General features: G+C 40.6%; 2 protein-coding genes across 2 annotated transcripts; both read left to right on the top strand.

Moving 5' to 3' along the window:
- The first annotated feature begins 2,877 nt into the window (after positions 1 to 2,877).
- Positions 2,878 to 4,375, top strand: LOC146972055 (chemerin-like receptor 1). Its single transcript, XM_085801837.1, has 2 exons — positions 2,878 to 2,955; positions 3,330 to 4,375. The coding sequence occupies exon 2, from the start codon at positions 3,345 to 3,347 to the stop codon at positions 4,368 to 4,370; it is 1,026 nt and encodes a 341-aa protein (XP_085657963.1). The 5' UTR covers positions 2,878 to 2,955; positions 3,330 to 3,344; the 3' UTR covers positions 4,371 to 4,375.
- A 1,770-nt stretch (positions 4,376 to 6,145) lies between these two features.
- LOC146972054 (uncharacterized) lies at positions 6,146 to 22,313 on the top strand. The gene is made up of 2 exons (XM_085801814.1): positions 6,146 to 6,268; positions 19,613 to 22,313. The coding sequence occupies exon 2, from the start codon at positions 19,770 to 19,772 to the stop codon at positions 21,708 to 21,710; it is 1,941 nt and encodes a 646-aa protein (XP_085657940.1). The 5' UTR covers positions 6,146 to 6,268; positions 19,613 to 19,769; the 3' UTR covers positions 21,711 to 22,313.
- The last annotated feature ends 2,895 nt before the right edge of the window (positions 22,314 to 25,208 follow it).

The raw sequence follows: 25,208 nt of genomic DNA, 5'->3' as shown, positions 1-25,208 counted from the left end.
ATTATCAGTATCAGAATCAGAATCAGAATCATTTTCTTTATTGATCTCCAAGGGAAAATTATTTTGTGATAGAGCTCCCAATTGAAAAATGAAAATATGTAAAATAAGGTTAGGAAAAATAAAGATAAGGGTTCATAAGAATACTGAATCTGCATTTTTAACATAGAGTTTAAAACAAGTGTACACAGTGTACACAATGTACATGGTGTAGTCAAACAGTTGGAAGAGTGATTTCCTTTGTCACTGTGTGTTGCAGCATGGATTAATCGGTCTGTTGCAGAACAAGCTCCAAAGATCTGATGTACGGATGCGTATTGCATTCACTTGAAAATGAAAAAAAAAAAAAAAGGCAGGCTATTTATTTTGGGGGTTTCAGAATGTATATATGTATATATCTAAACAGGGTTCCTGTTTGTGTAAACTACCTGTTATAACTGAACAATTCCACTTCAGATTGATAGTCGTCAGATCTCACTCAGAGAAGGTCAGGGCAATCTGATGTAACATTTCAGAGGTCATCATAGGTCGGCTAACCTATCTCTGGAACATCATCCAGACAACCAGTTTCTCAGGGATTCTCAGTTTCTCTGCATTGTTTTGTAAGATTGTTTCCTTTTAATATTAATCAGAATTCACATGGAAGAAGATTTGACAGGGCTTTTACTCTGAAATGTCATATTAGATTTCTCTGATATTTTCTGTGTGACACTCTCTGAGCCTTCTTTCAATATCAATCTGAATTTACAGGGAAGCGTGACCTTTTCCTTTGAAAATCTATATCAACTTACAAATATTTAATTCATTTGAAAGTGCAGCATAAAAGTACACACAATTTGCAGAGTTTTTTTGTTTGTTTGTTTTTTTTTTCTTTAAACTTGTGATGTACCCCTACAAGGTAACAAGAATACGGACTGATATATACAAAGAATATTCAACATGGAAATAAGAAAAGACTTTCAGTTTCAAGAATCTCAAGCAAGTGTAACTTTATACAATATACATCTCCTTGGTGTTTGTTAAATTTATGTATGTTTGTTTGTATGTGTCAAATAAAAAAGTAAGTTCAAAAAAAAAAAAAAGAAAGTGCAGCATATAATAAGATTCTGGCTGGCTGAATCTATGTTGTTGTTCTTGTTCTTGTTTTCTGTGCATATTTACCTGCTGGTTTCATCAACCTTTGTAGTTTTTTAATTTCATATTAGACCAGTCCCTTTAGCCTAATAAGTAATAATGTAGAAACAATGAGCTCACAGGTTTTTGTTTGTAATTTAGCAGCTGTACGGTTCCCTCGGCTTAAGATGTTAATTATTCCATTAAATTGATTGATTTAAAATTTCTCAATTTTATTACTAACATGAAGATGATAATTTGAAGAAGAAAAAAACACTCAGTTATGCAGAGTCAGTTATACATTTTTACTGTGTAAAAGTGTGCATGAAAACTATAATAAGGTTCGATACCAGAAGTGTTGGCAAAACATCAATCTTTACTTACAGTAACTGCCCACCTGATATTAGTTTCTACATTTCAGTGGAAATCTGATAAAACTAAAACAAAGCATTTCCAAATGGAAAATGCATGTGAATGTGCAAAGCAGCTGAATGCTAAATTAATTGAAGAAGTTTCTGAAGCAATGTTGAAAAGGCTGACGCTTTGGCTGGAAAGTATAACCTGCAATGAATTGCTTTAAAGGGGCTTAAAGCAGTAGAAAGTTTTAAGAGGTAGAAAAAAAGTCCTACACTTCAGTGTAACAGTTGAACAGTTTGAAGAGTTGAAGTCTACTTCAATACACTGGAACCTGACAGCTAAAGAAAACTGATGAAGCAATGAAGCAATGCTAACAGCTGAAGCAATACCTGAGAATAGATTTCAAATAGAGCTTGTGAAAAGGAGGTTCATTTACAATGAAATGTTTGGAAATTGCTCGAATTGTTGAAGTCTACTTAAATTGTGGAAACTGACAGCAGAGGAACATTGTTGAGGAGTAAAATTAGAACATGCAAACAGGGTGTTAATGGTGTGAAATGGTTGAGAAGTTCCTGAATAGATTAAGATAAGCTGTAAAACAATGTGTTCAACGTGAACACAATGGGGAAATGTGTATTTTGAAATTTAAGTGGCTAAAAAACAAATTTACTAGCAACTTATGTACTGTCAAATTTGAAACAATGCTAAAATGGTTAAGAAACGAAAGCAGCTTAACTCAAGCACAGAGCTTTTAGTGAAATGGATTGGACAGTTTAATAAAGAATTTGGTCACCTTTAAATTGTTTGGGGTGTATTTTTGACATCATCACAGCATACAGATCTAACAGATTGTGACAATATGATATTTATATTGTTATTTAGGCTAATTAAACACATTTCACTTAGACTGTGAGCAACAACCTGATTTTTATCAAGGGATGCTTAGCAGTTGCACAACATATCAAACATATCATGTCAAATGCTGCAAATGCTGCTATGTCAGTTCAAACAGTAAGATAAATTACACTCTAGTGTACATCAGACAGATATGAGCTCAATCCACATGATGTAACTAGCAGGATCAGTGGTAGACATGAAAAGTCACAACTCTTTAGCTCTTCCTCATAGTTTAGGTATTAATGTAGGTTGGGCTTCAAAAACTCCATTCACTTAATATTTTTTTAAGATGGGGTCTTCAATTCAGGGATCACCACGTTTAGGATCTCTTATATCTGTCTATTCAAAAGATAATAAGTTACAACAGTTACATTTATACATTTTAAGGACTTACAGTAACTGGATTTTTTTCTAAGAGTGTTCCTTGCATAACGCTGTGTGTTATATGTGGTCCCACCTCAGTGTGGCGCTAACTTGACTCATATGAGTCTTCAGACTAGGGAGATTTTTTTTTTTTTGACTTGACAGAGTGTTACAAGAGTTACTTCTGCTGTAGACACATCCATATCTGACTGACGGACTTCAGGAAAGGTAATGTTGTTACATATTATCCTTTGAATTTGTATAAATCTGAGATTAATCCAAAAAGATTGTACTGAAAATATACCTTGTTTGTTTTTGGCTAATGTCACAAATACCCTAGATTAAGGCAGTAATCATCAAATGTTGTAGCACTTTGAGATTTCTTGTTAAATGTAAATTGCGTTACAAATAAAATGTACTATTATTATTATTATCAGATTTGTAAGGCAAAATCTATCTTTCAAATAACTTGTGCTATCAAAGTGCATAAATCCTTCACAGTCTCATATATTACAGCAAGAAGACCAATGTTCTGTTGTATCAGACGTTGTTGAGCTTTTGGAAAACCGGAAAAAAACATATTTTTCTTGTTTCTGTCACAGGCTGGTCTCAAGACAATGATAGAGAAAATTAATACATCACGTTTACATGGTGAAAACGACTCCTTGAATGATAATAAGGATGACAACATGTATGCGAACCTTGATGAGATAAGAAAGTCTCTGAAGATCATTGGTTACTGTCTGGCCATTGTTCTTGGTGTGCTTGGGAACGGAGTGGTTATCTGGGTGACCGGGTTCAAGATGAAGAAAACTGTTAAAACAGTTTGGTTTCTCAACCTGGCTGTGGCCGACTTCCTCTTAACAGCATGCCTGCCATTGACTGTGCATTACTTAGCCATGGATTATCACTGGCCATTTGGCGAGTTAATGTGTAAACTTCACACTTCTATTACATTACTGACAATGTTTGCCAGCGTCTACATCCTGGTGGTGATCAGCGTGGACAGATGTGTGTCTGTGGTGTGGCCTGTCTGGGCCCAGAACCACCGAAACGTACGCAGGGCTTCCTATGTGAGTCTTGGTGTTTGGGTCCTGGCTTTTACTCTCAGCGCTCCGTACTTCATCTTCAAGGACACTGCACCATCATATTTTGATGCAGGTCTATGCCTCAACAATTTTTCTTTTTCCGATGATTATAAACCACCATCTGTGACTGAGCTTGGACAGGAACGCCTTCAGGCCATGACCGTCACCTACTTCCTGCTGGGATTTCTTGTCCCCTTCGGTGTCATTGTCTCCTCTTATACTGTGATCATCCATCGTCTCAAGACGAACCTAACCCTGTCCAGCCACTCAAGTCGCCCCTTTAAGATCATCGCTGCAGTTATCATCACTTTTTTCCTGTGCTGGGCTCCCTTTCACATTATGCGTCTAATAGAGTTGGTTTATTTCACAAGTTCTGATCCAAGTAAAACATTAGTCTATGTCATTGGTATTGGTTTCCCTATAGCCACCAGCCTGATCTTTCTCAACAGCTGCATCAACCCACTGCTGTATGTGTTCATAGGCCAAGATTTCAAGGATAAAGTTTACAAATCCGTCCTGAATGTATTGAATACTGTCTTCCAGGAAGAAGAATGATGCGCTCACACAGTTTTCAGTCTTATTGTCTTACAGCACTGGTAAAGAAGTGGGTACCACATGAGTCAATCATAATTAAACATTCACCTTTTGAGCAGTCTTTGGTCCCTAAATCCTCGATTACCACTATCTGTCACATCATTTACTGTTCTGATTAGCTCCACCGAGTAACATATGGTTTGTCTTGAGGTGTTTTCTTTGTATTGTTTTGTTTGAATGTATGAAAAATGTTTTTTCATACAATGTTGCCGTCATGGTACCAGCGGCGTTGCCAGTAGCTATCTTCGTTGCCAGTTCTGGTGCCAAGCAAAGCTCCAGAGGCTCGACGGAGGCTGGTCAGGTCACCACTTTAAGGTGTTGCTTTAAAAGCATTTAACAAGCATGGATTTAGGCTATGTAGCCTACTGTAATAAATCCCAGCTATGTTCATCACTGTTTTAAGTCAAGTTTTTAAGTTAATTTGTTTGTTAATAATGCCAAAAAAAAGCCACAGATTGGACTTGAATCCTGTGTTTTCTTGGTTCATTAAGTACTGTAGTCCAACATTTCATCATGCCCTGGCTATTGGTATCCCTGTGTCACCTGTATATGATGGCTAACTGGTCAGAACTAAAAACCCTTAACTGGTTGTTGTAGAGCTGATTTACAGTGATATTGTACAATGTATTTGTGGCATAATGTGTTTTTAAACTGTGATGAAAATCTGAGGTTTATTGCTTATTGCTCCCTCCGTCACACCTTTTCTCATGTGTTGGGACTTCCTGTAATAATATCATGTTGAATTACATAGCTTCTCATCAAAGGGAGACATTAAATTAGGTCTATATTGTTACCTGAAGCACACATAGGAATATAATAATGCAGTGAGATTTTTTTATCTGAGCCACTGCCAGTTTATATTTTTCACAGCATATAGTCCCACTTTTTCTTTGCATCCAACTCAACTCAACTTCTTCTATTATCAAGACGTGAGAAAACTTGTCGACAGGAAATATTGGCCACCAATACAAAAAACTTGTTGAAATCACAACATTTTGGTTGTAGAACTTGCTTTGTAATTTCCTCTTTGGATCTGCCTACAGTAATTTCCCCACAGTTAACCACCGTGAAGTGTCTTTTTTGAGGTAGGCTAGTCTACTGAAACCTCAGGGTGAGCAACAGAGGGATCCCTCACCCTGGATGGGCAGACGTGCAATAGATGTTGAATACAGACAAGAAAACAGTTTGCAACATGGAAAAACATGGAAAAGGAATTGTTCAGTCAGTGTCATGGGTTTCACACTTCATTAGCCTAAACTTTCTTCATGATGCTCCTTGATCAGCACAGAGAGCTGTTTTACAGATGGATAAGCAGTTTGTGATGTAGTAAATGTATTGTGTAGCCTAAATATTCTTCATAATTAACATGACATCACTCTGCATTAGGTCTATTATGATCAAATGAACAGCATTTATTAGGCTATAAACGTGAATACTGTATGCAGAATTTAATTTAGCCACTTGGCTATAATCCCACATGTCAATGTCCATCAATATGTAGCCTACTGTTCCCATGTTTTAAAAAAATAAATAAATCTGAATCTGAATCTGAATTTTGTTCTGCATTCTTGATTTTTAACAGTGGGATTTACAGTGATATTTTACTGCCTTGTTTTTGTTGTTGTTGTTGTTGTTGTTATTTGCTTGTTTGTTTTGTTGCTTTGTTTTACTTTTTGTTTTACATTTAAATGAAATAAACGTAAGCAGCATGCGTGATGATGTCATCGGCGTAAGGAGCTGTGGGAGAGACAGACATCCCCCCGGCCTACAGCACTGAGCAGTTATCGACAATAAAGCAGCAACCAGCTGAACAGGTCAAAGGAGATTCATTGTGGTCCGAGATGTAAGAGCTTTTTATGGTAAGTCGCGGCAAAGTTTACTGTTTGATGATACGGGCTGACACCTAAGTGTCACGTTTCTGTGGAAATCCCAGTTCTCCCCTTGCTATGTAGCGTTAGCTAGTAGCAGCTAATGTTAGCTGTCGCTTGATTGTAATATTAGCCCGCAGCTTTAAATCACGTTGATCCAAGTTGTGGGTCGCTTTTACATTACGTCTGTCTGTGGCCGTTTGTCTTTCACGTTATCTGTGCACATGCGGTCCAATTTAACGTGAGGATTTAAAGTATGCTAACGTTAGCTAGCACCAGAGATACAAAACAGTGCAGCATTGAGTCGCCCTCTTGCGGCATATCTGCGCTCAAACCTCTTTTATATACAGTCTATGGCTCAAACACACTGCTTAAGGTAAATGTGAAATCCTGATCGTAGACTGAAATGTCTGTGAGTAAGTCATGGACCATGTTGACTTTCGTTTTAAGTGTTTAACTTACAGCCAAATGCCCCAAACGATCAGTTTTTATATATAATAAAATAAAACTAAACAATGTTTTTCCTTTCATTCTCTTTCATTGGAATTAATTATCAAAGTATGTCCTGTTCATTTTATATTTTGTAGGCTATTTTGATATTATCTGCAGGCCAAAGCATTGGGTTATAAAGGAACTTATTGTCTTCATGAAGAAATGTTCTTAGTATGTTTACCTTCATGTAGATTATTTGTACTTTTGCTCTGACTGACAGTCCATTAAATGCCTAGTTCATGGCTCCATTTTATCCGTGAGGATATTCTTACAATTAAGGAATACAGGACAAATAAGTACTAATAGCACAGTTACTGAACATAGAGTTTGCTTTGGTGGCAGGTGAGATTGGGTGGAAAAGGGTTAACAGCAGTATAATGATTCAGATTTATGCATTTAAACGTGGTGTAGCAGATAACATGACATTTTGACCCATTCGGTTTTAGTCCTCCTCAGTTCTGTAGTACTGTTGAAACCCTCACATGCCCACTACAGGCCAGGTGTGCGAAAAGTAATGAAATGTGTAGGATATGATCAGTTTGTGATTCGTGCAGTGTCTTTGGTAAACTTCCTTTAGAATTTTATTTTGGTCTGCGCCTGTTGTTGTTTTTTGTTATTGTCTTGTTTTAACCATTATTCATAAAGGCTGATTTGCAGAAAACAAATACTAACTAGAAAATTTCCTCTCGGGAAATTTTGAATGGGCCGCGGGGCTACTGCCGATTTTGCCATCTCTGTCAACATGGGAATCAAACCCACGATCTTAAGCGCAAGACAGAGCTGATCAGACAGACACATGATCATCTTTCTATAAGCACTGATATGGAGGAGCTGTAACCACATTAGGTTACCTGTGTGTGTGTGTGTGTGTGTGTGTGTGTGTGTGTGTGTGTGTGTGTGTGTGTGTGTGTGTGTGTGTGTGTGTGTGTGTGTGTGTGTGTGTGTGTGTGTGTGTGTGTGTGTGTGTGTGTGTGTGTGTGTGTGTGTGTGTGTGTGTGTGTGTGTGTGTGTGTGTGACACCAACAAGGTTTAACTTTAAAACCAGATTAAATCATGGTTTAAGTTTAAATTCTGTTGCACGTTAACTGTGTTTTAATCACATGAAGGTGTGTGTGTGTGTGTGTGTGTGTGTGTGTGTGACTGTAATCACATGAAGCTGGCTCTAGAGTCTGTGTGTGTGTGTGTGACTGACTTGACACATAGTTAGTTAGTAGCTGCATCCTGTGTCAGTCTGATTTAGCTGTGTCTGTGTTTATAAACATTTAAACGAGCGCCAGGTGGATTGTTTATGAAGTTAACGAGCTCTGGCCTGAGGATCAAAGAGGTTACCACGGCGATAGGGGCCCCCGCAGGCTGAGACAGACAGAAACGTGGAGAAAAAGAGCCATTTTCTGCCTCTAAACCGGTCTCACAATTAGGCTTAGCATGACAAAACGGTAACTCCTATCAGAACAAAACACAGATCAACGTTGCTCTAAGGACTTAATGAAAATTTCGGTACGATTTGGTGTTTCTACAGTAAATATTTTGGCGACGCTGGCAGTTTTAAAACATCAGGCCGTTCTGCTCCTCTCAGAAAATATTTGTATTGGACTCAATGAGGAGCAGGGACAGACGTGGCCGCACTCAGAGGCTGATTCTGTAAGTTCTGTAAGTCTCTCTGATATTTTGAGCACATGACATGAGAGATAACAAGTTTGTCTTACAAATTCTGAAAAAATTATGTGTGTAGAGTGTAAATTGTGGCCGTGCTGACAGTTTATCCAGAAAAAATACAGAATGTTTCTTCACTCTCTCCCACTCTAACCGATGATGTCACGCACTCTGACACGAACATTCCATGCAATACACACCCATTATAAACTCATAATTTCTCCAAAAATGATCATGGTCATTGAACAGGGATTGATCAAAAACTATATGACCTATCAAAACGTGGAGTAATACGACAATACACAAGACTTGTGTCTACTGTTTAAAGTTTAAATGGAGTCTCTAGGTGAAAGTATGCCTGAGCAGTAGACGTTTGTTAAACTCCAATGATTGGTCTTTTTCGGTCTTTTTTTTCCGCCCGTCCCATTGACTTACATGCAAAATTTTTGCGCAGTTTTTCGCGACTACGTCGCGAAAAATTCGTAAACTGTTGAGAAAAGTAATAGCACAGCGATCCCGATCAAGACGCACGTTTTGATATATAATATGTCCTGCAACTCTTCGAGTTGCAGGACTAGTAGCGAATCGAAAATAGTCCGGAAGAGGACGAAGAATAATAATAAGGAAGAAAAAATCCACACAATAACAGTAGTGCCCGGGCTTTGCCCGGGCACTGGTCCCTGCAGCTATTTCATAGCTGTTGGGACCAGTGCCCGGTGCGATTGCCCGCGGCCCTAACTAGAGTTATCAGAAATTAGCACTAAACAGTGCTTTGATGCCGCTTGTTGTAATGTGAGAATTTGGTTTGCTCCAAAACTACAATGTATTTATGTATAATTTATAATATAGGGAACATAAAACTTTCATGAAAGAGGACAGGGCCCTGTTTCAGAAAGCAGGGTTAAAGGGATAGTTCAACATTTTGGCAAATTGGCCCATTTCCATAATCTCTATAGTTTTAGGAGTAGGTATGTTACCTTTAACTCATTGAGTGCCAACCACGTAATTTCTCATTTTTCGTTCCCATGCGTTGAGTGCCAAAAACGAGATTTCTCGTTTTTTGCTTTTTTTTTTAATTATGAAACTAGACACTTTAACACACCATATGTGTAAATTTGGGGACTATGACGAGTAGAACTGAAATAGATGACGATCAAAGACTCATGACAGCTCATGATCTGGACGTTTTTTTATCATAACTCGGCTTTTGCAAAGGGAGTTCTGCATGTGGATGCAGCGCAGCTCGGAGCCGAAACAGGAAGCTCTCAGCCATTGTTTTTAGAACGGCAGAGCCAAGCTGCAAGCTGCTCAGAGCTATGCTATGGAAGCTCATGGAATTTCTTAGTTTCCCTCATCAAACTCATCAAATTCACAATCCAACAACTCCAAAACGCTCTCGTGGACAAGTAGTGACCTGCACATTCACCATGATATGAGATAACGGAACATTATGAGATGGAGTTGTTTTTGAGGTAAATGCAGAGACTGCTTGCCGAAAAACTGTCCCCGATGTCTGTTACTATCTCATAGCGTGGTGAATGTGCAGGTGGGTAGCTACTTGACAAATTAAGGTGAAACAGTGTTTTTATGACATTAGCCTATGATATTCTAATGTTCAAAGAATTTTCTTTAACTGTTGGTGTTTAGCAGATTATTTAAAAAAAAAAATTCCACTTTTTTTATAAGCTTTTTTCACAGGCCCAGACATAAATTGTCCTGCGGTGTGAGATCACACCAAAGTAAAAAGACTGTCCCTTATATAAGCCGAACTGACCCGTCTTATAGAATAGAATAGAATATCCTTTATGTCATCATACAATGCATGACGAAATTTGCGGCAACCCATGGACGGCGCATAAATAGATAAAAACCAGAAGGGTACAAGAATGTACACAATTTAAATATCACTAGAAAACACAAAAAAACCTCAGAAGCACTCTTAGAGTGCAATTTCTGGCTAAATAAGCCCAAAATTAGCTCTATATGAGCCCTTGTGCTCAGTGTGAGCCATGAGAAACAGACACGTTCAGAGTTCTGACAGCCCACAGATAGAAGCTGTTCTTTAGCCTGTTTGTCCTACTTTTCAGGGACCTGAACTGTCTTCCTTCCAGGCGTCTATATGGTACAGACTTTTGTTTAATTTTGCACAAATCTTGTCCTCAACAAAGATGGAAAATATATAATATAATCAAATGGTTTTATTGTTGTTTTAGTAAAAATAGAAAGAAAGAGTCAGATCCAGAGCAGCTTAGTTTACTTGGCACTGATTCAACTTGCTCTTTGCTATAGACTGTATAGTAGGGCTGCAACGATTAGTCGACGTAATTGATAACGTCGACACGTCGTATAAATTTATATTCAAGCCGGAGCAAATCGCTTCAGCATCACGTCACATTTGGCCAAGCATACCGGGGCATTTCATGGACACGCTCGTCACCCGCTGCTTCACCGGCTGACCGAGAGGACTGAGTGGACACATCTTCTGCGCTGCTTGAAAGTCCCACCCCTTTGGGTGGTTTTCAGGACTTGACGCTCCCGACGCTTTTGGTGTGAATGCACAGCAAGGCCTTGTCCACCAGCCTGTTATCATTGGAGCACATTTTATGGGTTTTTTTGAAGTTTTTTTTTTTACATCGGAGACAGCAAGACAACAGCTCGGCAGGCCGGATAGGGCTGCTCGAGCGGGATTCGAACCGGCTATAGGCTATAGTCCTGCAGTGAGGACTATACACACATGGGGCAGGTGCTCTACCAACTGAGCTAAACATCGCCCCATGTTCTGCTTGGGTTTGAACCCAGGATAATTATTAAATAAGAATTTCCTTACTTTATTAAGGCCAAAAGGGAAATTCATTGTTGTTTCTTGGACTGCTTTCTTGCTTTCTAGCTTTTCTTGAAATTCTGAAGATGCTCAAATCGCCACCAAACATTTTGTTTCTTTAGCGGACCACCACAAATTATTTTTCTCAAGGTTGTCAGTTGCTGCCTTTTTCCTCCTTGCTCATCTTCACAGCCTAGAATATGACACATCCACTGATGACAGAGATCACAGATGAAAGACAATACCATACTATTCAGTCTCTCTTATAAGCATGCCATTTTTGCCATTATTTCTCACCCAGTTCTTTTGGGAGGCAGATTGAGTAAGTTATTTGCTCTAGGATATGCAATTGTTTTACAATAACAAAAGTATAGTGGGGTTGTTTTTCTGGAGCCAGCATTTGGTGATGGCCTTTTTACTTACTTATATGGGTTTGACGCAATCCATCTGGCATATTGCCAAGACAGAGGGATGTGAATCATACATCGATATTGAAACACAGAACCTTAGAATCGATTTTTGCCACTTTCCTCCAGAAAATCTAGTTGGAGTGGCAGGACCAAAAAGCATGGGCTTGATCAACCATAATCTCTCCAAATTGCCAGTCTGTTTGGACTTCTGCTTGGGAGTAATAAGAAAACAAATTCAGTTTTTCCAACAGAAGTGCTTCCCAGGCATTCAGCCTCATGTCCTGTTATTCCCATCAGTGTTTCACAGTCTGTGGTGTCCTTCTTCGATGAAGTGATGCCATGGCACAACTTGCTCATGAGTCCTTTGTTATTCCCTGAGTTACATCCATAAAACTGCTGGTGGCTCTGGTGGGTTACAACCAGGGTTCAGAATTACCAGTAGCGACAAATTTTGACTCTTTGGCTGGTAAATGAAGTCGACTAACCAGCCACTTGGCGAGTGAAAAAAAACTCACACCTGATAGACGGCCGAACGATTCAAGATACTGTGTGGTTCACACATCCATATCAGATGTGAAAATTATACATTGTTTCTTTCTTCTTCTTTTTTTAAGTATATTTTTTGGGCTCTTCATGCCCTTATTTGATAGGACAGTTGAGAGAGACAAGATATGGGGAGGCAGAGAGAGGGGGAATGACATGCAGGATAGGGCCGCTCGGCGCAGGATTCGAACCAGGGCGGCCTGCAGTGAGGACTATAGAGTGCCGAAGCGGAAGCAGCCCCATGGGTCCTCAACTCGGAAAAAGGCTCCATACAAGTGAATGGGAGTGAAAGTTTTATTTCGTGATCCGTTTGAATTGTGCCATGAGAAAAAAATATGTCCTCTACCTGTTTAAAACATCACGTTTCATGCCGAGAAATCAGCAGTTTGTTGTAAACCTATTGTAAAATAAAATTCCGAAGAGTCCGTAACCAGAAAGACTACAGGTCGCGTAGGTGATGTCACACCAAATGCCGCCCTTTCCCGTGTCAGTTGGTGACGTATTTTTTGTGGGACACCAGATTTGTAGTCCGCAGAGCGTCGTCACACAAAATACATTCTTCTGTTGCCGTTTTACGACAAACTGCTGATTTCTCTGCATGAAACGTGATGTTTTAAACAGGTAGAGGACATATTTTTTTGTCATGGCACAATTCAAACGGATCACGAAATAAAACTTGGACTCCCGTTCATTTGTATGGAGACTTTTTTCGAATTGAGGACCCGTGGGGCTGCTTCCGCTTCGGCACTCTATAGCCTCAACACATGGGGCGGGTACCAACTGAGCTAAACACCGCCCCATACATTGTTTCATTTTTAAAGGGGAACTATGCAAGTCCACTCACTTTTCCGCTGTTTTGGTTACGCTCCTCTCGCCCATGTGCATCTGTTTACAACGAAGCCGGAGCGGTGGATAACATACGATGCTACAGCGCGTGTGTTTGTGCAGTCTTAACCGTCATGAACAAAAGATTACGGGTTACGGAGCGCATTTGTGTTGCGGTGTGCAGAGACGAGAGCTGGGACACCAGGGCAGCGGCCAGGTACTACACTGATGTTGCAAGGTTGGTTTTCAGCCGTGAGACGCCAGGTGGAAGACAGAAAGCCTCCGTTGTCACTCGTAACAAGGCACAAGTCATATAGTTAACAATCACAATTACTCCAGAGCTTTTTAATTAAGGTAAAAATGTAACCACGGGAGAAATCCTGCTTAGTTCCTCTTAGACACGTTTGTTGTCACTTGTGTCCAAACGTTGCACCACGAGCAGGGCGTCATGCTTCCATGACGATGGAAAAAGCGTGGTATGCCATGTTTACATGACTCGTTTTTAAATTAAACATGCGGTGTACAGCAGAGCGGAGCGGATTGAGGTCTGGCCATGTTCATATGAACAGGAAAATTTAGTGTTATTGTCCTAAAATGCTGGACAGGGCACAAAAATATATAAATGTGTTTTTAATCAGTATTGTTATGTTTTAATCATCTAGCTTACATGTGTGAGCCCATGATCAGGTATAGTACTACCACCTCATTTTAAATCAAGAAAAAACTTGTTCTCCCGTTCCATGGTGTTTTTAAGACCAAATTTTCAAAGATCAAATTTGACTAATTCCACACAAAATGCTAATTGCTATGATATTTGTTGAAGGTTGCTTATTTATGTATTATACAGGACATTGAAAAATATATGAAAGGCCCCCACACACTGCCCAGACGTGAGCCGAACGACGGCCGGCTGCCTTTATCCGACTGCTGAAAGAAAGCAGTGAAACACACCGCCTCGACTACTGCCGACTACACAGCAGCGTGTACGTTCTGCGCTTGCGCGATATGCAATTAGTTTCCCTAACATCGGGTGACGAAGAAACCATAGAGTTTAAAAATAAAGCGTGCACGACATTAGCTTGTTATTCGTTTTGAGAAGACGTTTTGGACATGTACATTTATCATAAGCTCCCTTTTTTTGACATGAACTGCATGTTGTATGAACCAGCAACAACTGTCAGATAAACTAACTACCGGTAACTTACCAGCCAACAAGGACTCACATTTGTTTTTGTGAATTAACTGACACAGGCTGGAACATACCGTTTGTAGAAGGATGTTGTTGTTGTGCACAATATAGAGCTGCCGCTTTGAGGATAGGAGGCTTGTTTGGGTTTTGTTTATTTTCATATTGCCCATTCATCCAGCTTGGGCGGAACATGCACACAGAAGCATCAGAGACAGCATGTGCTGCAGCTACTGAGCCTCCATGTTCTGTAAGGTCTCATGTTAAAGCAGAAGTAAGTGATATATTTGTGTCAATATAAGTCTTAAAGGGATAGTTCACCCTAGAATGATATTTCGCTCATTATCTACTCACCCTCATGTTGACTAAGGGCTGGAAGAATTTTCAGAGTCCACCGTCCCTTCTCTGAGTTACAGGGGGTCTTGTCGTAGCAGTGCATTTCAATGCCACGGTAGCAAAGGGACACCAGAGCTCTTCGTAAAAAAACACACACAAAAAAACATCCAAATACCTCCAAGGTTCGCACTGAGACCGACTCGAGTCTCAGTCGGTCTCAGTATCAGTGCGAACCTTGCGCATGCGCGCTGGCAGCGGAAGACCGAACAACAACACTAGGAGCTAATGCTACAAACATGCTTGGAATGTGGACTTATTTAATTATTTTCGGGACAATTACGCAATTTGGGGCTTCAGCACAAGACGGACATTACATACGAGCATCATGGAGGTATTTGGATGTTTTTTTGTGTGTGTTTTTTTACGAAGAGCTCTGGTGTCCCTTTGCTACCGTGGCATTGAAATGCACTGCTACGACAAGACCCCCTGTAACTCAGAGAAGGGACGGTGGACTCTGAAACTTCTTCCAGCCCTTAGTCAACATGAGGGTGAGTAGATAATAGGGATGGGAAATCGGCCCTATATTCAGATCATTCGATCGTGGACACTGTCGATCGCCGATAGGCGATCCAATCGCGGGGGGCAATTACGTCATCTTAAAAAAAAAAAAACTTGCTATATCGTCCACACACACAGACAAGCGCGCATGCATGACGCGCGGGTCGGGATTTTTTTCCTACCCGCGAGTCCCGAAGTATTTTGACCCGCCCCACACCACCGCATCTATTTTCACAACCATCCCCGCTGCTATTAAACGTCAGAGAGCGGCTTTTTATTTTGAAAGGGCAGACAGAGACGCTGTGTTGCCGGTAGCTTGTCAGTGTGGAGCTCGTGAGGAGTGGGAGAGTCACAGAGCAGCGAGTGCAGCAGCCGCAGCCGCCGCCTCTCTCTCTCCCCGGTCTGCTCTCTGCTCTCAGTGAAACCAGCCCCGCTCTGCTGATGCTCCCAGCCGCCGTCTCACCCGGTTCCCTCACACCTCCGCCGGCTTTCCCGTCAACATCACCCCTGATAACACACTCTGGACTTCATCATCAGTGTTTTTAATGACCCGCCCCGCCCCGCACAGCCTGCGTCCGCGGCATGCACCTCCGAAAAAAAGTGAGAAGGGGAAAAAAAAGATGCAACAGGGTGTGTAATTAAGAGTTTAATATTCACTCCTCTGTTGCACAGATCCAAGGGCTCTGTATGCAGACATGTTGCTCCACGAAATATTTTTCAAGTAGCGCAGGTTCTAGAGATTGTTTCTTTAACATCTTATGGCAGTAAATGAATTAAAGATCGCCTTAAAGATCACCATTTGAAAAAAAAATCACGATCGTCCCTTCGATCGCCGATAGACGATCCGATCGAAAATCACTCCATCCCTAGTAGATAATGAGCGAAATATCATTCTAGGGTGAACTATCCCTTTAAATAGTTATATCTTCCGACAGCAATCACTTACATAGAGTGTTTGGACTGAAACACGGGTCTGTCAGTCACTCTGCTCTGCTCTGAGCCGAGGAGAAAACATTTCTCGTATCCTACAGTTTTTATCCAATGAGGAGAGAGAACGGCATGCAGGGCTGTGTGTGCAGCCAAGGGACGCCGTGAATGTGGCGACGTAGGGACGAGGACTGTTATGGTGCGTTCAAGGAAACTCGTATTTTTCCGACCGTGAAGTGGTACCAGTTCGATCTGGTACGAGTTCACCGGTCGGAAGTTACGAGTGGCCGTTATAGTGACTTTCACCGGTAAAACAGGTCGGAAAAACACGAGTGGGTTGCTTGAAACGCTACAAAGTCGTAAGTTGTGACTTGAAGCTGTAATTTACGATTTCAAAAGCCTGCCTGGAACGCAGCATTAGCGAAAACGACCGGACCACTTACTTCTGCTTTAAGTTTTGGGCCTTTTTTTTTTTTAGATTTTATTCTGCATTTTATGCCTTTTATTAGGTAGTAGAGTGACACAGTCTTCAGTGTCTTACACACTCTTGTCATATTTTTTGGTCCAGTATAGTTGGTTTCATGTTTAGCACCACTAATCCCTGTTGACCCAAGGCAGGCAGGATTCCTGGCTTGTTTCCTTTAATCTATACTATTATCAGGGCAAATTAACTATTGCCGCTTATCTCAAAGTAAAGTAACTGCAGATTTTAGCTGCTATAATGTCTGAAAGGGGCATGACACGTGAATGTGTTGGAGCCTGGTAATGCAGAAGGCTTCTCTCATGTGCTTCTCACTGCTAAGAGTACTTTCAGTGAAACATTGGACTGTTAAAGAAGAACTTTAATATCTTGTTTTACTCTGTGTTTCTTGGTGTAGAAGATAGAATTGTGTTTTTGTTTTGTTTTTTTGCTATAGTGGTTAAAGATGAAACCACAACTGTGCACAACATGAATGGTTTTCAAGAGAACAGCAAAGTAAGTTTGTAGTGTTGCCTAGAGCAGTGGTTCTCAACTGGTGGGTCAGGACCCAAAAGTGGGTCGCAGACCCGTTCTGGATGGGTCGCGGACAGCTGGTCAAAAAAGTAAATAATATTTAATGCCCATCTGATGTTGGACATGTCTTTTATTTTGAAAAATAACTTATATTGAAAGGCACGTGTCACGTGAACACATGTAGTTGTAATGGTCCTCCTCAGTTTCTTATTATTTACTCTGAATGCAAAGATATCAGTTTCTTATTATTGTGGCCTCAATGCAGTGAATCTTGTTTTGTTTTGTGGGTCTTTATTTTGTGCAATTTGATATTTATTCACTTCTGTGAATATGCTCTGAATGCTGAGATGCATTAAAAGTCAAATATATCGTTTTGTTGGTCTCCATTTTGTGCAGTTAAATATTTTTTTATTCACTTCCATACATGCAGTTGTCATGGTCCTCCTCAGTTTCATTCATGTGCTCTGAAATGCACGTTGCTGAATAAAGAGGAAAATGAGTTTTTGAAGGCTTTAAAAAAAAAATCTTGGTTTGAATTCTATAAAAGTGGGTCGCGACTTAAAGTCCCCCTCCCGCGACCCTTTTTGGTCATTTTAAAACCAGCAGCTCATTAGCAATGCACCTCTGTAGGGTGGGCGGAGACTGCGCTGCTCTGCACCCGCCCAGCCACCTCCTCGCACCCCACCCCCCGCTCGCTGACAGCTGGACATTGTACAATTACCGATTCATTGCGTTTAGCGTAAAACTGCACACTGGGATTCGATCCCAGACTGGAATATAGTCCTTGCTCACGGTGCAAGCTGCTCTACCAGGTGAGCTATACCTGTTATACCTTGACAGCTACACCGAGCTGTCAAGCCTTTCACCACTGAGCCAGATGCAGAGCGGGGCGGGAGCTTGTAGCACTAGTGCCCTCCCCTGGAGCTGTGACACGTCAGCTCCAGTCTCCCTGAAACTGCCAGTTTGCGTCTGCCATTGGTTCACAGCAGTTTGAAGACATGACTCAGAAATGCAATTTTGCACTTCCTTTTCTGCTGATATGTCATTTATGTTATATTGGCTGCCACATGGCATACAGAGCAAAAACGTTGCTGAGCAGAGTTATAACAAAAGGTGGCAACTCTGCTCTGGGACTGAGATACCAACCTTTTTTTTCCCTGTGATTCTCTTCAGTAGGGATGGGTACCGAATTCAGTACTTTTTTTGGTACCGACCGAATTCCCACCAAAGTACCGAGTACCGATTCACATGAAGTCAAACAGTACCACATTTCGGTACCTGAACGCACCTTCACGTCGCGTGTGTCAGCAAGAGTGCATCCAGTCTATGGATCTGCCGTGACGCGAATATGAAAGCCCCACCACCACCACCTCATACACGCATACGCTCGTCTCTCTCTCTCTCACACACACACACACACACACACACTCTCTCTCGCTTGCTCGCTCACTCGCTCTCGTCCGTCATTTGAAATCAGGAGCGCTACCGCTTGCCTTCGTTTTAGATCACCAACTGAAGAACAGCCGTCCGTCATTTAAAAATGAAACGGACTGTTTACTGTTAGGAGAATCGGTACCAGGTATCATCACAATGACCATTCAATTAAGTCCTCAACTCCTCGTCACGAACGAAATCTCCGTGAATATTCTCCGGTAGCTTCTCATCACAGTCCGCACCGTGCAGAGTTTTTGCTGCTCCTCAGTTTCATTTTTTTTTTATTTATAGAGTTTCACACAGAACTTTCTGATCTTTCCATGTTTCTCCTTCTGCCACAGTAACAAGGGAACGTACATATATTTCAGACAAGATCTCATGACCTATTATTTATTTAAATTTTTTTTCATTGAATGACTATTTGATTATTAAAAAATCATTGACCATACCTAAAACATGAAATACTCTCTAAAGGCTGAGGAGTTGTGATGTTGTTGAGAAATAAATATAAAAAATTCATAATTTTGACTATTTTTAATAGAAAAAATAACTTTAACACACACACACAAAAAGTACCGAAAACAGGTACCGTTGAGTACCGATTCCCGGGTACCGAGTATCGGTACCATATCGATTCAAATGTGAAAGGTACCCATCCCTAGTCTTCAATATATCAGATCACTATCTCCTTGGGGGTAAAATGAGGAACTACCGGTATGATCCAAAAAGGGGACTGAAATTCGGTCAGCAGAACCTAATTCTGCTGTAGATTGATCCAAAACTGACAAGCTCTCGAGTGTCTGTAAGGCACAACAACTGACTGGCTGGTTTAAGAGCCAGTTGTTGCTCTCCTGGTATTAAAAGGGGGGGGGGGGCATTACTGCAGTAGTAGGCAGTGTTTGTCCTAAGCCTTAAAAATGCAGTTTAAAATGAAACGCAGCACTTCCATGACAACAAACTCTTTACCAGCCTCAGTTAAGCAGGTTAAACCTGTCGTTGCAGTCTGAGTCAACCAACAGTCATTCAACCTTGCTAAGGTGATTTTACATTAACTTAACAAAGTTCTACCACATAGAACTCTGGTAAGTTTTCAAATGCTGTAAAACAAACTTGAGCTTCAGTGGTGTAATTGTTATTTCTTTTATCCCCAACTCAGGTGCTGATGCAACATGGAAAACCTCAGGAGAGAAGTCAACGTACTGCTCAGAAGGACATCTTTGTAGAGTCAGTCTGCGAGAGAGTGGACATATTGACTCCCACATGGAAACCAATTTTGTTGGTGGCTGGATAGAATTCTACTTGCAGATTGAAAAATGATGCCATCAGCACATGGACAAAATACCATCATGGAAAAGCAGAAATCTGTGACTAATGTTGCTTCAACACAGCTGGGTGGAGAACCAAGTACCTTCATCTGCACAGAATGTGGAGATGGGTTCAGTCAATACTCTAATGTGCTGGCCCACATGGCCATTCATGGACCATTGGAGACATTTTCTTTTGATGGCTCATCCAATGGCTTTGAAGTCCCCCGAGAGTATGTGCTACAAGAAAATGGTACATTGACAGTTGTGAATGGCTTGGCACAATCGCATTCTTCTGTCAAACCAGTATCTCCAGGAGTCCTTCCCTCACATTACCTAGCCCCAATTAAACCATTGTCTCCTACTTTAAGGCCACAGCCTTCTCCTTACAGAGATGTGTTTAGGCCAAGACCATCTGACTTGACCTCAGACAAGTCTCGCCAAGGCCATTACCGTTGTGAAATATGTAGCAGATCGTTTACCAGCCTGCAGAGTTTACATCGTCACCAGCAATATCGAAACACAGAGCGAGGTTACAAGTGTACTTTGTGCTGTAAGATCTTTGAAGGCAGACAGGACCTTAAAGGACACCTCCAAGATCATGTAAATGAAAGGTTTCACTGCTGTGATCATTGTGGTAAGCGATTCCTTAAAGTGGATGCACTAAATGCTCATCAAAAAGAGAACCACATCTCTCCCAAGGCTACAGCCTTGGGTAAATCTGAGAATAAGCAGGAAAAGAGGTTTGAGAAAACATATCCCTGTAGGAAGTGCAAGTTTAATTTTTTCTGGATGTCAGATTTTCAGACACATTCACTGTACCATTGCAAAGGAAAAGAACCTGATGCCTCTTTTGCATCTGAAATTGAAACTGAAGAGAACTCTAAAAACCTAGATGTACCACTTAGAAACTGCCAAAGCAATGGTACATCTATTGATCTCAAGAATGAGGACACTAAGATCTTTAGAGATGCAAGTGGCAACATTGATACAGAATACTCTTTCACACCATATAGGTGTGGTTTATGTGGGGATCGTTTCCAAAAGTTAACAGCTCTAAAGGAGCATCATCTCACACATCAGACTCAGGAAGAAATAGATCAGCTAAATCAAGAATCACAAAAGACAGTAAAACGTGAACGTAACGTAAAAGTGCAGTCTAAAGGCAGGTGTAGAAGAGGGAGCAATCCAAATGGCAAGCTGCATCCTTGCAAGCATTGCCATCGTGTCTTCAATCATTCTAGTAGTTTATCTCGGCACATGAGGTACCATAAGGGTACTATGCACACATGTGTATTTTGTGGTAGACATTTTCCACAGCGCTGTGATTTGAGGAGGCATGTCGCTATGTACCACAAAACTGAATTGGAAAAGAAACCCGGGCTGAAACACCTGTATACAACTCCACAAAATGGACCTTCCCAAAGGTCTCTTAATGGTGAAAAAAGACCAAGCTCTCCAGAGGAGAAAACCAAGAGTTCCTCTGACAATGAACAATCTACATCCCCGGAGCAGACTCCAAAGGAGAAACAATCAGGAAAAGTAGGGCGAGTTAATTACAAGTGTCAAGAATGTGGAAAGCGATTTGGACTGTTGTGTGTGTACCAACGGCACTTGCGTTATCACAAAAAGGAACCTAGTAAGTGCCCCCAGTGTCCAGCTCAGTTCAAGAATTCTTCATCTCTTGAGCTTCACCTTCAAAATCACCCAAATGCTGGAGATGCAGATGATGTTGGACAAACTTCTCACTGTAGTGCATCCAATGGGGACCTTGTTCTAGAAAAGGCTAATGCAGAGGACCTAGACGATGACTATATGGACCATACTGAAAATGGTAAAAGAAATTCTTCAGAGGTTATTTATGAATGCACAGAGTGCACCGAGACATTTTTGTGCTTGGAAACATTCCTTCAGCACCAAACCTCTCATGGCTCAGAAAACAACGGGTAGCTATCATGTCACGCCTTTTCAGTCAGTTATTGCCAACAGTCAAGCTCTCAGGAGTTTTTTTTTTTTGTCTCTTTTGAATGCAATTATTTGATTGGTAACAAAGATTATGGTAATGATGTAAAGTTTGTTTGTAATTATTATTTTCCATAACTGCTTTTATAAACCTTCTCTGGCATGAGGAAGCATTCTGTTTATTGGTGATTTTGAAATCACTGGGAGCAAGATAAGCATTGGTGATGAGCATACCAAATGAGTCTTGAATTTGTCTTACAGTAAACCTAAAAAAAAAATGGAATTAATTCCAACATACATCTGATATTGGTAAAATGCAAGTTTCAACATAATATTCTTCCATAGGCTATAGTTGTGGTTAATTTAAACGTCCCACATAGTGTTGGCTAGCTAGGATAATTATTGTTTTTGTTTTTTTTATCGTATTATCTTTTGTGGGTACCCATGTTATTGTCAATTGGATTGCTGCATTTCATGTCTTGCAAATACGTTTGAGATTGTTTTAATATATGTGTATATCTGCCCTTTTAAAGGATAGCTTTGTCACTGAGTAGATTTTCAATTGTGCCATTAAATTGTACAGAAAAATTACTTAAAGCTATCAGTTTTCATTTTTAAGTGAGTCTTTTAGGGAAGTGCAGGCCTGAAATGGCTACATTATATGGTTGATGCTCACAGAATAAGTCTTCTGTAATACTTTTTTTCATGGACCACCAAAGTGCCAAGGGGCTTGCAGACAGGATGTGGTTACACTCCCTTCACTCCTTGGGTCAGTGCACTGGTCCAGGTAGTACAAGTAGTTGTGGAGGACACAGCAAGTGCAGATGGAGTTTTCCAGAATTCTTGCAGGACACATGACATCGCTATGAAGCAGTTCACTCCCACTGTGTTTAGGTCGTTGGCAACAAAGATGTCTTTCCAGAGCTACAAAACAAGTCTTATGATAGCTCCACTAATAAGAAGATGGGAAGCGGCAAGGATGAGGCTGTGGGAACCTCTGATATAGAGAGTAACTGGGGAAAACCATGCATCAATTGGGTTTGGAGTTCAAAGTTCACCTAGACTGAACTTTGACAGAGCTCATGCAAGCTTGCCAGACAGCATAGCAAGACATGTATGGCACAAACCATTGGAAATTATAGCTTTTAGAGAGCAGCGGAGCCATTGTTGGATCACGTATGAAGGGCTTTTTGATCTTCTCCTATCCTCACATAAAAGAAATCCTCTATCAAGTCTAATCCTTTTGCTGCTGCCTTGCACTGTTAACTATAGGTCAGGTGAAATGCCTTGTTACAACTTGATAACCTACACAGCTGCATTAGAGAACAATGGTATTTGGTGACCATTGCCTTTTTTGGCTGAGATTGCATCGGACACAAAATTGCCATTGGTATAGAAGGAGAATACTGGTTTAATGAAAGGCATTGAGAAACAATGCATCCTGTTACAAATCATCATTCTAAGGCACAATCCTCTAATTCCTATGATAACAACACGGTTTTCTGAAGAACTTTCCCTGGTTCGTGTTATGCTTCATCATTTTTCATCTGATACAGCTGGGGGAAGATTTTTTCCACCCAAATAAGGCTAAGAATAGGCTTGTTCAAATAAACAGACCAGAATAAAATGACCATAAAGTTTCAAATAGTATATTTCTTGTCCGGTAAATACATTGGTAGAACTACAAATCGCATCTAAACAATTTCCATTTAGTCATTCAATTATATCCTGTTCCTTTAAAGCTCAGACAGTAGGAGAGCTGTGTGGTTTGTACTTTCAAAATGTAAGGACACCTCCGACAACATTCCAATTAACAGCTCATGACAAAACACCCACTTTCACCAGTATGCTTGCATTTCTGTGACCCTTTATGGAACTGATATAAAAATACAGGCCCGAAGTGAACCTATTACAGGTGGACAGAATTAGGAGGAATGAATGAATGCATTGAGGACGCATTTGAGTTCCAATCCCTTGGATAACATTCAGAGGGGATTGGAGCCACGTGTAGGCCACAATTTAAAAAAGAGAAAAAAAAGAAATGGTATACAAGTATTGTCCAAGCTTTCATCTTGTAGATGTTGATTGTACTTTTTTTTTTTTTTTGTTATTCACCAAATTCATGTCAAAAAGAGTATTACATGAAGATCAATGTATTTTCCTGTAGAGCAATCTCAAAAGTTTAATGACTTCCTGCAGTCAAGGGTATTCCTAATTTTGCATCCAATTGAAATTGTTTCTTGAGTTTTTATGTCCCTCCCACAAACTATAAATCCCATCACAACTGCCATCTTGGACATGCAAGCTAGTTCTCGAGTGTGTGCGAACACTGCCTCTGTGGTTGTGGTGACTCGACAGCATCACCTTGCGGGAATCAGTCTGAGTCTCTCTCTCTCTCTCTCCTGCTAGCACAATTGCTACATTCAGCTCCAGGCTCAAACATAGCCAATGTCCTCACTCCAAAAATGTTCTCACCACTTTCATCATCATCCCATGTTATATCCCCACCTGACTTATCAAACCCATGGGCAATGCTTAATTCAACACCATTGGCTACTGTTGACTGCAATCAATATCCCTTACAAGTCCCTCCCTAGCTTAGCACCCTAGCTAATTGTTACCAGAAACAGCCGTTTCAGGACAACAGTGTCACCACAAATGCGTCCTTTGAATTGGGTGCTTTCTATAGTGGGTGTAGGCCACGTGCTTGGCACTGCTTATGGTAAAAAAAAAATAAATAAATAACAATAATAATAGCTAATAAAAAATCCCAGATCTCTTTAGAGCCCTCTTCAAATATTAGTACCGAATGATGGCCTGACCATTTTGAAATGGCCTACTAAAATCTACCATTGCCAAAGTGAGTCATTGGTCAAGAGGTTCCCACCTGCCCCTGTATGGGTTCAATGTCCACTCTCAAAGTACCAGCCAAGGTAACAAAGAAACAACTGGACAGGCCATCATGAGTAAGGACTATATGAAGTACAGTGGTGTTCTAATAACTATGTGAATGTGGAAGCGGTTTCATATTTTGGATCTTACTGTACTTTTAGTCAATATTAAAATATGACAGGGAAGTAGCCTATCTATGTTTGATGAAAATCAGTGGTGTTGCTGTCTGTATTCTGAAAAGGTCTCAGGAACATGCACATTCAAAAGTCTTTCTTGCCACAAACCAATTCACATTTTAGACTTCCTCTGACAAAGAAAACTGACTTCCTGTTGGATCCTCGTACATGTTTTTGCATGAAATAACTATTTCAGACTGTATATTTTTTATCAAATGGATTTAGAGATTCAACCCAGCATGTTTTAATGATTTTCTATGGAAAAGTCTTATTGCATCACCTGATGCAGCAATATCTAGCACCCGCACCAAAGGCAAATGCAAAGCCTTCAGCGGAGTCAATAAATTCATGGTGTTTGTATCGTGGCATCTGTGCAATTGGATTGTTTTTTGTTTTGGCTTTTTTTTTGTGTCTAGCC

This window comes from Trachurus japonicus, chromosome 16, assembly GCF_045865225.1.
Source record: "Trachurus japonicus isolate A0001 chromosome 16, Traja_1.0".
Taxonomy (NCBI): Eukaryota; Metazoa; Chordata; class Actinopteri; order Carangiformes; family Carangidae; genus Trachurus; species Trachurus japonicus.
The sequence above is the reverse complement of the archived record's forward strand: the minus strand, read 5'-3'. Positions and strand labels throughout refer to the sequence as shown.

What these genes read in the sequence shown, in the direction of transcription:
- LOC146972054 (XM_085801814.1), top strand. Translation starts at nt 19,770, where the DNA reads ATGATGCCATCAGCACATGGACAAAATACCATCATGGAAAAGCAGAAA.
- LOC146972055 (XM_085801837.1), top strand. Translation starts at nt 3,345, where the DNA reads ATGATAGAGAAAATTAATACATCACGTTTACATGGTGAAAACGACTCC.